The following is a 12,838-nucleotide window of genomic DNA, read 5'->3' as shown; positions in this document are numbered from 1 at the left end:
GAGCATGACACCCAGTGCATGAAACCCCTGACAACGAGCAGGTAATTGAAAAGTAATTAGAAGCCTTACTGTAGGACTTAATGTGTAATGGGCATTACGGTGTGTGGCATAATGTATCACGGACATTGCGGTGTGTGTCATAATGTGTCACAGGCATTACGGTGTATGGTATACTATATCGCAGGCATTGTGATATGTGGTATAATGTCTCAGGGTCATTGCAGTGTGTGGCATAATGTATCACGGACATTGCGGTGTGTGTCATAATGTGTCAGGCATTACGGTGTGTGGTATACTATATCATGGGCATTGTGGTATGTGGTATAATGTCTCAGGGTCATTGCAGTGTGGCATAATACATAACTGGCATTGTGGTGTGTGGCATAGGGTATAACGGGCAGGGCATTGCGGTATGTGTCACAGGCATTACGGTGTATGGTATACTATATCACGGGCATTGTGGTATAATGTCTCAAGGTCATTGCAGTGTGTGGCATAATGTGTCACAGGCATTGTATGTGCTATAATGTATCGGGCATTGCAGTGTGTGGCATAATGTATCACGGACATTGCGGTGTGTGTCATAATGTGTCACAGACATTGTATGTGCTATAATGTATCAGGGGCATTGCAGTGTGTAGCATAATGTATAACGGGCATTGCGATTCCTGTCATAATGTGTCACAGGCATTACGGTGTGTGGCATAATGTGTCACAGGCATTACGGTGTGTGGCATAATGTGTCGGGGGCATTACAGTGTGTGCATATTGTGTCATGTGCATTATTGTGTGCGGCATAATGTCTAAGGGCCATTGCAGTATGTGGCATAATGTATATTGGGCATTACTATAAGGAGGAAAAATGACAAATAATGTAAGGGGCATGAATCAGGATTATTTTTCTTTCCTGTGGTGGCCAACGTATGGGCGTGCAGGTTGCAAAACTGAGGTATAAGGTAGTCTTTTCCTGCACTGCCACGCCCCTTTATGCGAAACCACGCCCATTCCAGCGAAACCACACCCCTTTTTTGCCGCGCGCATATTTATCCCTTTCTTGCTCCCAATTATGGAGCATGAGGGGGAGGGGGGGGGGGGGCCCGAAGAATTTTTTGGCTTGGGGGAGAAAAATTTCTAGTTACGCCACTGTCAATAGGGATGTTGAAATCGCCTAGGATAATGGTGGGAATGTCAGAAGAGAGGAAGTGAGGAAGCCAGGAAGCAAAGTTGTCGATGAATTTGGAAGCAGTGCCAGGGGGGCGGTAAATGACAGCTACTCTAAGATGGACTGGTTGGAAGAGGCGTATTGCATGGACCTCAAATGTAGAGAATGTAAGGGATGGTTCTGGTGGTATGAGTTGGTAGGAGTAACTAGAAGGTAAAAGGACCCCAACACCACCCCCATGGCGACCCCCTGGTAGGGGTGTGTATGTGAATGCGAGGCCCCCAGCAGAGAGAGCAGCAGGAGAAGTAGTGTCAGAGGGCGTAATCCAAGTTTCAGTAATGGCTAGTAGGTGTAGGGAGTTGGAAATGAAAAGGTCATGAGTGGGGACCAGTTTGTTACAAACAGATCTGGCATTCCAGAGGGCACAGGATAGGGGGTATGAGTTTGTGGGAGAGATGTGAATGAGATTTTCAGGGTTGCTGTAGCGATGAGGTGAGATTAACTTTGAGGGCAGGGATGATGAGAGAGTAGTGATGGTACGGGTGCCTGAGCTAGGAGGGGAAACTGCAGGAAGTGGGCAGGGAGGGAGGTCAGTGTGATGTGGATGGGGGCGTGGGGAGGTGACAGGGAAGGAAGAGAGGGAGCAGGGCTGAGTTGTGGGGTAGCAGGACCATGGGGCAGAGGTGAATGAAAGTGGGGTAACAGGAAAGGTGGGGGAAGGAAACAGAGGGATGGAGGGGAGACAGAGGAGGGGAGGGAGGAGGAGGTGTAGGAGACTAGGGGGGGAAGGATAAAGACACATGATTAGGTAGACACTGAGTGATGTGGGGAGTATAAGAAAGCCTCGACATAGTGTTAAGTAGGTAAGTAGGTTGAGGGAAAGTGGAAGTAGGATAGGAGACTGTAAGGGAATCCGAGCAGAAGAATTGCAGAAATGCAGGTGAGAAAAGCAGTGTAGGCTCAAGGTGTGTAGATTTAGTATGAAATGAGTCAAAAGCGTAGATAAAGTGGGTGCAGAAATGTATTTGGAGTGTAAGAAATGAAAGGATTGTGAGAGGTTTAAGAAGCAATGGTAATTATGTTAGATTTTTCAAGTGTTTGCAGGTAAAATTCCAAGATCCCTTGGCAATTCACATGTACCAGCCTGTGTCTCTTAAACCAGATTACCTCAGATTTTTCTTTCTGTATTTTGTGCTCCAAATCTTCCGGCATCATTTCCCCCCTGTATGCAAATAAAAAGAAACACAAATGATAACGTGAACATCTTCAAAACTGCAAGTCTGATTTAGCATTATGCAAGTCAGTAGTAAGTGCCCCCATAAATCTGCTTGTGAAGGTAGCAGTCATCAATATCAGCGTGCATTCCATCAGCCCCTATACCTTGTGCGTCAACAGATCCATCTGAAATCACACGGATCTCCACAAAGCATACTTTGTGACTTTTTAATACTCCTCTCCAAGAGTAGCCCGCAGAGTAGGAGCAGCTGGGCACGTTGAGGGGGCTGTGGAAGCAAGGCCAGAATCTACGTCATCATAGGGAACAAATGTTCAAAAATCTCGGGACTGTACGGAGGCAGCAGACTAATATAACCCAAATCGCTGTCATTTTAGTCTTGTCCCTTCCTCAAAGACCCATGATTCGTGGGATTTACCATGATGAGGGCCACTTCACTAGTTAGTGGACAGGATGTGGGAGGGGTACCCATTCTTCCCAGGGGCAAATGCAAGATTTTAAGAATGGAGTTTCCAAATGCAGTCCACAATCAGTCGCTCTTCGGAACTTTGTAGCCAGTGTGGGAGTCTGGGGGAGCAGCAGAAGAATCTAGTACCGATCCGAGACATCTATGTACACATTGGACTTTTAATACACTGGAGAGTGTATGGATTACATTATTAAGAATTAACACTATAGATTGTCCATAGCATAGGCTGTATCAAACATTTTAACTAATAAAAATAACATAAGTGGTCTGGAAAGGTTTAACATCCCATAAAGAAATAAACAAATAACTACATACAGTAAACATAATAGAACCAGTAGGAGACAGAACTGCACTTTCTAAGCACACTTTCTCCCTCTTCATGATAAGACACCTGTCTTTTCTTCTTGGCAGCTACTCTTTGGTCCAGCACACTGACTGAGTGCTCAAATCCACACATACAGCAAACTTTGTAGAAAAAGCTGCTACAATGGGTATGTGCAGCAGCTCCACTCTGGGGGTGATTTAGTAAAGGTCGCATGAGTCTGATGGACGGGTCCTGTGCACGCGCAGGACCCTTTCTGTGCTTGTGCAGAATGGGTCCTGCAATCTCAGCACAAGAATGCAAACGCCTCTGCCTGATTGACAGGCAGAGGCGTTCAGAGGGAAGGGAAGGAGTGGTTGGTGTTCTGAAAAATTGGGGCATGTTGCCCCAGTATTCCAGGAATGGCGAGGCCAAGGACTGGGTCATGGATGCAGTCCTTGGCTGCACAAGTCCAGCGGTGATGGCATGTCTGAGTAAGCTCAGGCTTACTCAGCCTGCTGTCCCAGATGAACATTGTGACCGATGTTCAGCGGTGCAAGTGGGCGGTTACGCACGGGTACGGCGTACCATTAAGAATTTAGCCACGGGTACGCCATACCCACTGCCGCCGGGCCGCCATTCACTGTGCTCACCAGTTGCCGCTGCCGCTGTGTGCCCTTAACGCTGCCGCTGTGCACCAAAGCCGCCGAGCCTCCGCCTCCCCTTCCCAGCATGCTGGGAGCATGATTGTGATGTAATCACGCACCCGCAGCTGGGGCGGCAGGCGCGCAGAGGACCCTGGGGACTGGCTGGGCACGTCTCTCAGTCTGTCCTGGCTTGAGCAGCGCAGCGGCAACTTGCAGGTGGAGCCTCATTCACATTGGGAGCACTGAGCACGTCATCTCTCGGAGGGGACTCAGGGGAGCAGCAGACCTGACTGCCTGAGGTACAGACAGTGTACTGTGGGGCAATGTATATCTGACACTGTGGGGTCAGTTGTGTATTTGGCACTGTGGGGCAATGTTTATCTGACACTGTGGGGGCATTTGTGTATCTGGCACTGTGGGGGCATTTGTGTATCTGGCACTGTGGGGGGCATTTGTGTATCTGACACTGTGGGGGCATTTGTGTATCTGGCACTGTGGGGCAATGTGTATCTGGCACTGTGGGGCAATGTATATCTGGCACTGTGGGGGCATTTGTGTATCTGGCACTGTGGGGGCATTTGTATATCTGGCACTGTAGGGGGCATTAATGTATCTGGCACTGTGGAGGCATTTGTGTATCTGGCACTGTGGGGCAATGTATATCTGACACTGTGGGGGCAGTTGTGTATCTGGCACTCTGGGGGCATTTGTATATCTGGCACTGTAGGGGCATTTGTGTATCTGGCACTGTGGGGGCATTTGTGTATCTGGCACTGTGGGGGGCATTTGTGTATCTGACACTGTGGGGGCATTTGTGTATCTGGCACTGTATGGCAATGTATATCTGGCACTGTGGGGGTATTTGTATATCTGGCACTGTGGGGGGCATTTGTGTATCTGGCACTGTGGGGGCATTTGTGCATTTGGCACTGTGGGGGCATTTGTGCATTTGGCACTGTGGGGGCATTTGTGCATCTGGCACTGTGGGGGCATTTGTGCATCTGGCACTGTGGGGGCATTTGTGTATCTGGCACCCTGGGGCAATGTGTATCTGGCACTCTGGGGCAATGTATATCTGGCACTGTGGGGCAACGTGTATCTGGAACTACTGGGGTAATATGTGTATCCCCCCCATATGTGTATCACCCCCCATTTTCATTGGCCACGCCCCATGTGGCATTTAGCCACACCCATATTTTGACGCATAAGACATGTTTTCTATTTGCACCACTGCCGATGGTCATGCTGTTCATCTCAGATGCAATCGCATCACAAATGCAGGGAGGTGTCATGCACCTCCTCATGCATTTGTATTGCTAAGGATTGCAATCGCAAAGCTGCTGCAAACAGCTTTGCAATTGCAATCTGTCACGGACCTGCCAGTCACTGCTCCAGATACGGCAATCTGAGAAGCACCGCCTGTGATGTGGGGGTCACTTGGACACACAGGGTTATACAAACAGCTTAGCTGCCACCAGCAAAAGTCTGATTTAGCGCTGTGCGCAAGGTACACTTTTGCTATTACCTGCAAACACACTGCAATACTTAGAAAAAATAGGTAGACGTGGGCCACACGATGCCTTGGTTTCTAAGAATCGCAGAATCAGGACTAGAATTTGTAATTTTAATTCCAAAAATACTTCAGAGCTTTAGTTACAAAAAGTTTTACAAAGATTATTAAGAATACTTTAAGAATACACACAGAGTACAGTACAAAATCAAACAAAAGTAAAAGGAGATAACAATTCAGAAGCCTAGACTTACACGCAGATCTAGGACTGCAGTGGGGATGACACAGAGGAGTTGATCGGTCCACTTCTAGCTATAGCTACATCCCGTGAAGAATGAACACCACATATTAAGGGAAAGAGTTAGTAATATTCTCAGCTGCACTCACTCCCCCACCCTTGGGATTTTTAACCACCAAAATGAAGGATTACTGGACACAGGCCTTAAGGTATCATACACCCTATTGACCTAGTTGTCTTGCAAGAGTTAGGGGAGGGGAAATAGCCCACATTGACACAGAACTCCAGTCTGTTTGCTTTATGACCTAAATGACCAGTTTGTTTGAAGATTAGAGCTGAATGATGCAGTCTTCCACCCCCAACATTTATGATAGGATGAGAACAGAAACTTGAACATAAATGTCTTCTCCCAGTTTAATGCTGGGTTTTGATCTTGTCACTACTAAACACGCTTATGGCCTCAGGACATAGAGGTCTTGTGAAATGCACTAAGTGATAACCTCTTAGCTCCCCTGGGGTTATGTCCACAAGTAATTCACATGAAATATCAGTCTATATTACCCACAATAGGAGAAATATCATATTCTGGGATCCGATCATGTGATGGATCGTGACACAATGCTTAGGGAATCACCCCCTCTGTCCCCTGCATGATGTAGCAGCAGCTCTAGTAATTGTACTATTGCTACTGTGGTCATAATTTGGCCAAGAGGAGGGGGCCTGGAAACCTCCCTGTGTTAGCCTATGCTTCCGGGGGTGTGGGAGACTACCAGGGACACCACAACCTTTTTGATTGAGGGGACCAAGATATAATTTAGTTTTGGTGCCCCTATATCACTGAATGTCGCCCCTTCAGTGGCAGCTAGACTTCCCCACCACACCACCTACTGTATATTGAGGTTTAGATTCGATAAATAGAATTTCTTATTGTCACTATTTGGGCAATAAGATATTAATTTCCGCCAAGAGGTATTAAAAACCACATCCAGGGACAGGGGCTCTGATAGGATCTCATACTAGCAATGTGTAAAGTAAAAGAGAATGGATCAGGGATCACTTTATACTGTAGACCTACAGTACTGCACATGCTGGTCATTAGACAGCACATGCACCGGTGGCTGTTACCGGGGAGGGATCCGGACAATCGCTCTCCCATTAAATTGTTTTATGTAGCCCATAGACTACAATGGATAACAATTTGAAAAGTACCAGAACAAATAATGTTCAGAGCGCAGTACCTAATTGGTTCCCTCTAGGTTTCAAGAGATACTTTGTTTTTATATATCAATTCCTTTGTAGAAATCCCATTCATAATTATATTCTCAGTTCTCAAATGTGTCTCACAGCGGAACCATATTAAAATCCACACAGTAGAAAAAATGGAAGTCAAATAGTCTCAAAACTTCAAACTATCCAAACATAGGGGTATATTCAATTGAAGTCGGATCCATTCCGACATTCATTTGTTGGAATGGATCCGACCTGGGCTATTCAATGCAATCTCAATTCGACTTTAAAAAAAGTTGAATTGAGATGTGGGAGCTGAGACGGGGAAAGCCGCGGGCAGACGTGGGAGAGCAGCGCTAGAGCAGTGGTTATAGCAGCGTAGCCAGAGGATGTGTCACAGTCACCGCTCACGGCAGCGTCCACCTGGCTCCAGCAAGCGAGGTCTCGCTGTAGCGCTGCTCTCCCCCGTCTGTCCGCGGCTCTCTCCCGTCTCCTCCCCCCCGTCTCCTCCTCTCCCCCGTCTCTGCTCCCGCATCACGGCCGCCGCTCGCGGCAGCGTCCACCCGTCTCCAGCAAGGGAGGTCTCCCTTGCTGGAGCCGGGTGGACGCTGCTGTGAGCAGCGGCTGTGACACATCCTCCGGCGCTGCTCTCCCCCGTCTGCCCGCGGCTCTTCCCCGTCTCTGCTCCCGCATCTCAATTCGAATTTTTTTAAAGTCGAATTGAGATGGTTGAAAAGGGGGCCAAAACATGTCGGTTTTGGCCCCGTTTTCGACACAAGCACGCGGATCGGTAGCTATTCCGCCGATCCACGTGCTTTTCGACAAGTCAAATTCCTTGACTTGTCGAATAATTTGGGGTTAGATTGAATAGGTCGGAACCCCTTCCGACCTAAAAAAGTAGAAAACTGGCGTCTTTTCGACAGACGGCAGCTTTCGACTTCAATTGAATATACCCCATAGATGGAATCCGGAAAAGAATAAAAATGTTTTATTATAAAAGATTAAAATTTCTCCCTCTCTCACAGGGTGCAGCACATTGTAAGCAGAATACAGCGGCATGTAATCCTGGCTTTTAGATGTTAATACATATTGGCGCTCACCGGCATGTAGTCCTGACTTAGATGTAAGACACACAGGGGAGCTCACCGGACCCTCGGGACGCTGTTGTTTCGCGGTGACCTTACTTCACCGGGAATTGGGTTCCCCGCGGTCTCAACCCCGTCCTCCGCTGGCTGTCCACTGATTACGAGCTTACCGACCCTGCAGCGCGCCCAGGCTTCTTCACTCCCTGCAACCTCATAATACCGCTTCCCTGCTTCACACAACACACAGTGACCAAGTCCACCTACTGTCTACACGTTTCTACCCTAATTGGGTCTTTGTCAAGGCACACCTCGACAAAGTTTGGATCTGATCGCCTGCTGTGCGAAAACTCACAGCAGCGATCAGGTCTGAATTACCCCCTATGTTTGGATAGTTTGAAGTTTTGAGACTATTTGCATATTTGACTTCCATTTTTTCTACTGTGTGGATTTAAATATGGTTCCGCTGAGAGAACACATTTGAGAACTGAGAATATAATTATGAATTGGATTTCTACAAAGGAATTGATGTATAAAAACAAAGTATCTCTTTAAACCTGGAGGGAATCAATTAGATACTGCGCTGTGTACATCTTTTTGTTCTGGTACTTTTCAAATTGCATTCTTTGCAGATAGGCTGATTTGCTATACAAAAATATAACAGCTGCAGTTATTTCAGTGCTGCCTTCTTGCCCCTCCTGTTCGAGCACATATGTGGACTTCACAAAAAAATTGTGAGTCTCCCGCGACTTCAAGGATATATAGGTAAGTGTGGCCACATAGCCCTTAATTTCACTCCACACAACTAGACATGTACCGTGGCCCAAAACATAACTCAGAGGCCCTGATACAAGCTGCTATACTAACACCATTGCACGGATGGTGTAATGGTTAGTATTACTGCCTTACAGCACTGAGGTCATGGGTTAGGTTCCCACAATGACCCTAAATGTGTGGAGTTTGTATATTCTCCATGTACTCCGGTTTCCTCCTACAATCCAAAAATATACTGGGAGAATAATTGGCTCTCTATAAAAATGAACCCAAGCGTGAATGTGTGCGTGAACATGTGGTAGGGAATATAGATTGTAAGCTCCACTGGGGCAGGGACTTATGTGAATGGACAAATATTCTCTGTAAAGCGCTGCAGAATATGTCTGCGCTATATAAATAACTGGTAATAAATAAATTATAATCATTGTCATAAAATAAGTATTGTTTGTGCACCAAAGACCTTATTCTGAGTTGATCGCAGCCGATGCCGCAGTGCACGTGCATGATCAATCATGATGCAATCGTATCCCGGAACAAGAAATTGGTGATGATGCGCTCAACCCTTAGTGAGTTGTATCTCTGTGTTATCAAGCGTTCAGATCTGTGCAACCGTTATATGTTGTGTGAGGTAATGTACATATGGTATTTGCAATGAATATCTTAATGTCCACAGTGATAATGGTGCCAAATATCTTTTACTTATCAAATGTTCATAATTGTCAATACATTTACATACATGGGTGAAATGACATACATAGTAAAGGACACACAGTGGGGAAAGTGCCCCAACTTTGAGCTCTATAAATGTCCAACAATAACATATACACAAATAGTGCTTTCAGTAACTGTCTTTTCTTGTGGTGATAGGACCTTTTTGTTTCCTTGTTTTATGAAGGGAAAAACGGTGTCCCGTTTTCCTATTTTAAAAATGCAGGTGGTGTTTTTCCAAACAACAAATGTAATATCTTCAGCGCCAAGTTGGTTGCAGCCACTCTAGGTGGGTGCCTGGGGATCTCCTTATTGTTAGGCGGGATTTGCTCACCTGGAGTTCCCGGTTATGGGTGGTTCCCGGTGCTGGTGCCCACACTGTGCTCGTCACCGCCTGTGGAGGGGATGAATCGGCTAAGGTTTGTGTTCAACTGTCACTGTACGTCCCCTCCTATTGGGAGACTCACCTTATCCTCCTTCACGCAGCTTGTTTCATACCTTGTAGTTGGCAGCGGAGCGGCTCTCCCGTTCCCGAAGTTCCTGTTTTACCAGTCATGTGATCGCGGCTGGTGCTTTTTCCGGGATGCTGGATCTGTTGGTCATACTGGCTTGTGTGTGGCTGTCTTTAGATGTTCTGTTCACAGTTAGTACTCCAATGCGTTTCGGGTGCTGAGGCCTTCCTCTGGGATAAATGTATGTGAAGCACAGCCGCGATAAGGTGAGTCTTCCAAAAGGAGGGGACGCTTAGTGACAGGTGAACACAAACCTTAGCCGATTCATCTCCTCCCCAGGCGGTGATGGGCACGGCGTTGTTATGAACTGAGTACTTGGAACTCAGGGGAGTAAGTGGCAACTGGGGAGTTCCAGTTCTCACTAGTGAAGCTGCGGCTAGTTATGAATGACCGCAGAAATACCTACTCTAACCACTGACTCTGTTACTCCCCCCAGTGGTCGGTTGGTGCCTGCAGAGCTAGTCTTCTCGTATAGCAGCCGCGTTTGAATGGGCGAATTAGGTCCGCTCAGACTCTGATGCCCCCAGGTCTTACGAGGTAACAAGACACCAACTGAGACAGCGAGTGAATAAGGGGGAAGCTAACTAAGACTGGCGTGACTACCAATGGGAGAGAATACAGAAAGGACAATGAACAGATTATGGCCCTCATTCCGAGTTGATAGCTCGCTAGCTGCTTTTAGCAGCAGTGCAAACGCTAAGCCGCCGCTCTCTGGGAGTGTATCTAAGCTTAGCAGAAGTGCGACCGAAAGGATTGCAGCATTGCTACAAAAAAAGATTGTGCAGTTTCTGAGTAGCTCGAGACTTACTCCTAGCTATTGATCACTTCAGACTGTTTAGTTCCTGTTTTGACGTCACAAACACGCCCTGCGTTCGGCCAGCCACGCCTACATTTTCCCAGCCACTCCCGCGTTTTTATCCGACACGCCTGCGTTTTTACACACACTCCCCGAAAACAGTCAGTTACCACCCAGAAACACCCACTTCCTGTCAATCACTCTGCGGCCAGCAGTGCAACTGAAAAGCGTCGCTAGACCTTGTGTGAAACTGCATTGGCTTTTGTGAAAGTACGTTGCGTGTGCGCACTACGCCCCATACGCAGAAGTGCCACTTTTTTACCTATTCGCTGCGCTGCGAACGAAAGCAGCTAGCGATCAACTCGGAATGAGGGCCTATGTGTGGCACGGCCGCCGAATCCCAAAATAGAAACCAAGGCACAGAGTGTTGAAGGCTAAGACACTGAATATACAAGTGATTGTGAATGCAACAATGCATAGGATGTAATAAGCAACTTAATAAACTGTGAAAGCAACAATGCTCAAAGATGTTATAAGTGACTTAATAAACTGTGAAAGCAACAATGCTCAACGGTGTTATAATACAGAAATGCAGGCAAGCAGTGTCTGAGTGGAAACTCCACAAAAACCTGAGTACAAAGCTAGCTGGTTCTGTTCAGGTATCAATCTGGCAGGGTCTCCGTTTCACGGGTTCAACACAGGCAGACAGGATCTAATACGAGCTGACAGGTTCTCACTGAAGCAGGAACTCAGGTGACAGGTAATGAATTCAGGATTTTGTACAGGATTCCAACTAGACATCACAAGCAGTACAATAGAACCAATTGCACAGGTTCAAGATTTCACCTTAGGACAGGGACCGGACACAGGTACTGTACAAACAGGAACATGTAGCTATCACCGGTGTCAGATGAAGGGCAGGCTGGGTAATAAAGGAATCATGCCCCAATCAGGATGGCTGGAAGCCAGACACAAGGTAATGGCCTAATAAATCTTTCAGGTGAGACTGCACAGACCACACAAACAGGAGACAGGCTGTAATTACACAGACTCACCACATAATGGCCTAATTATCTGACAGGTGAGACTGCACAGGCCACACATACAAGAGAGACAGGCTGTAATTACACAGAATCACCAAAGGCAGCTTGCAACAGTACCCTAAACAAGTACATGAGAAAACCTGGAATGCTAACAGAAATACAACATAAAATACATAAACAGAATGCAAACAGGAATGAGCCACAGCAGTGGCTCATGACAGGAGTGGGCACCAGCACCAGGAACCACCCCTAACAGGGAACTCCAGGTGAGCGAGTCCCACGCTGAGACACTCAGCCAGGAGCTCCCTTAACACTCAATTAGCCTACCTCAAGTACCCCTGCAATAAGGAGATCTCTGAACACCCCCAGCAGACACCTAGAATGGCCGCAACCTACTTGGCGCTGAAGATAATACATTTGTTATTTGAAAAAAACACCACTTGCATTCTTAAAATAGGGAAACGGGATGCCATTTTTCTCTTCATAATGCAAGGAAACAAAAGGTTCTATCACCACAAGTAAAGACAGTTATTGAAAGCGCTAATTGCATATGTTTGTTAGTGCTGGGAGGCACGCGTCCTGGCCGTTACCTAGGAGCCGAGACGCCGCACCTCCTGCTGACCCCCACCCGGCGCTTAGCAACAGGCGGACGTCGGGCGCAAGGTCTCCTGGTCCCCACCCGGTGCCTAGCAACAGGCTGATGGCGCTGGGGGCCACCGCATTCCTTGGCAACGGGGATGCCGGTAACAGAAAGCATTCCCCGATGCTTAAGTTCTATAGATACGTGCAGCAGGGCAGCTGCACAGTGTTTTATTAATGAAACTGCTGGATTCTGATTTATATTCCCTTGCTGGCCTCTACCAAATCACTGGTGATAGTTTCCTGCCCTTGTGAGAAGCTGTCAGCTCATGTGAGGACCCGTCAGCCTGTGTTACACCCGTGTTCCTGAGACCCTGCCTGACCGATTTCCTGATCTTATCCAGCTAGCCTTGCATTCAGGTTTTTGGTGTGGAGTTTCCACACAGGAACTGTCTTTGCCTACATTTTTTTATTGTATTCCTCCTGTGCATTGTTACATTTGCAAATCATTACTATTTACAGTCTTGCTGTTCATAACACCCTGTACAAGTACTTA

At 47.1% G+C, this 12,838-nt stretch overlaps 1 protein-coding gene across 6 annotated transcripts in view; it reads right to left on the bottom strand.

Moving 5' to 3' along the window:
* The window catches only part of CSAD (cysteine sulfinic acid decarboxylase), a 141,875-nt gene that overhangs the window by 35,393 nt on the left and 93,644 nt on the right, over window positions 1-12,838 (bottom strand). For all 6 annotated transcript variants that reach the window (XM_063952089.1, XM_063952091.1, XM_063952092.1 and 3 more), the window contains one exon: window positions 2,330-2,384. In XM_063952089.1, the coding sequence (XP_063808159.1) occupies window positions 2,330-2,384 (55 nt within the window). The remainder of the gene's footprint in view (window positions 1-2,329; window positions 2,385-12,838) is intronic.

The sequence above is a fragment of the Pseudophryne corroboree genome, chromosome 2 (assembly GCF_028390025.1).
Source record: "Pseudophryne corroboree isolate aPseCor3 chromosome 2, aPseCor3.hap2, whole genome shotgun sequence".
In the NCBI taxonomy this organism is placed as follows: Eukaryota; Metazoa; Chordata; class Amphibia; order Anura; family Myobatrachidae; genus Pseudophryne; species Pseudophryne corroboree.
Note: the sequence above shows the minus strand (reverse complement) of the source record. Positions and strands in the feature narration are given on the sequence as shown.